General features: G+C 37.0%; 1 protein-coding gene across 1 annotated transcript in view; it reads right to left on the bottom strand.

The window, feature by feature from the left end:
• Positions 1-2: 2 nt before the first annotated feature.
• LOC113235409 (thymidylate synthase) overlaps positions 3-1,008 on the bottom strand; it is a gene marked incomplete at its 3' end in the record, with an annotated part of 7,186 nt that continues 6,180 nt past the window's right edge. The window contains exons 5-6 of the mRNA XM_026471089.1: positions 643-868; positions 3-140 (exon numbers count right to left, since the gene is read on the bottom strand). Coding sequence (XP_026326874.1) covers positions 3-140; positions 643-868 — 364 coding nt within the window. The remainder of the gene's footprint in view (positions 141-642; positions 869-1,008) is intronic.

Raw genomic sequence — 1,008 nt, 5'->3', positions numbered from 1 at the left:
AAATCGTCTATGGAGTCGATTTTTCGAGCGAACTCAAGCGTAGGGAATGGCCTGGGTTCTCTCTCCAATTGTTTCTTCAGAGGCTCAACATGGTTGAGGTAGACGTGAGTATCACCTGTGGTGTGAACGAATTCACCTGCCTGTAAAAATAGCGTGCCTTAGAGACCTGTTTATTTATTATTATGTTATATATTTATCTTTTAAATGTGGTTTTTATTTTTTTTATTATATCACAATACAGGGTGGCCCATTTACAGTGGTCAAAACATTTTTTTAGATAGAAGGCATTGTAACAATCCATTTAAAATTAACATTAGTTCAGCGAAAATCAATAATTTAGAACGTATGATTATTTTATGTATTTTTTGACAAATTTCTACTCTAAAACCATTCTAGTTTGTGGTATGGATTTACATTACTGTAATGTACCTAGCATGCAATGAGCTATTTTTGTGTTTGTTCATAGATTAGGCCGTTACTTTAGACCTTTAGGACATTTTTTATTTTACATACACGTAAATGGGCCACCTGTAAATTATGAAAGTATGAAAATTTTTATCTTTTCCTCTATATAAGTACAAATTAATATAATAATACTAAACCATGTTCCATTTTCGTCTTAGAGTTGCCAATGTTATGTACCTCAAGTCCAGTAATGTGGGCAATCATATGAGTCAGCAAAGAGTAGCTGGCAATGTTGAATGGTACACCCAGCCCCATGTCAGCGCTTCTCTGGTATAACAAGCAGTTAAGCTTGCCATTGGCGACGTGGAATTGGGCCAAGCAATGACACGGCGGCAGTGCCATTTTACTAAGGTCAGATGGATTCCACGCACACATTAACATCCTTCTGTCGGAGGGGTTCTTCCTGGAAATAGTTAAATTAGTTTATAATCGAGTTACTTCGACTTACAATGGGAACTCCTTACTTGTGATATGGGGCTTGTACCGACGCAATTTCGCGCATTATTAACAGGTCCACAAAGGTCAATGGCCATAACAAACGTG

This window comes from Hyposmocoma kahamanoa, unplaced genomic scaffold (genome assembly GCF_003589595.1).
Source record: "Hyposmocoma kahamanoa isolate Upper Pololo Valley unplaced genomic scaffold, ASM358959v1 87, whole genome shotgun sequence".
Lineage (NCBI taxonomy): Eukaryota > Metazoa > Arthropoda > Insecta > Lepidoptera > Cosmopterigidae > Hyposmocoma > Hyposmocoma kahamanoa.
The sequence above is the reverse complement of the archived record's forward strand: the minus strand, read 5'-3'. Positions and strand labels throughout refer to the sequence as shown.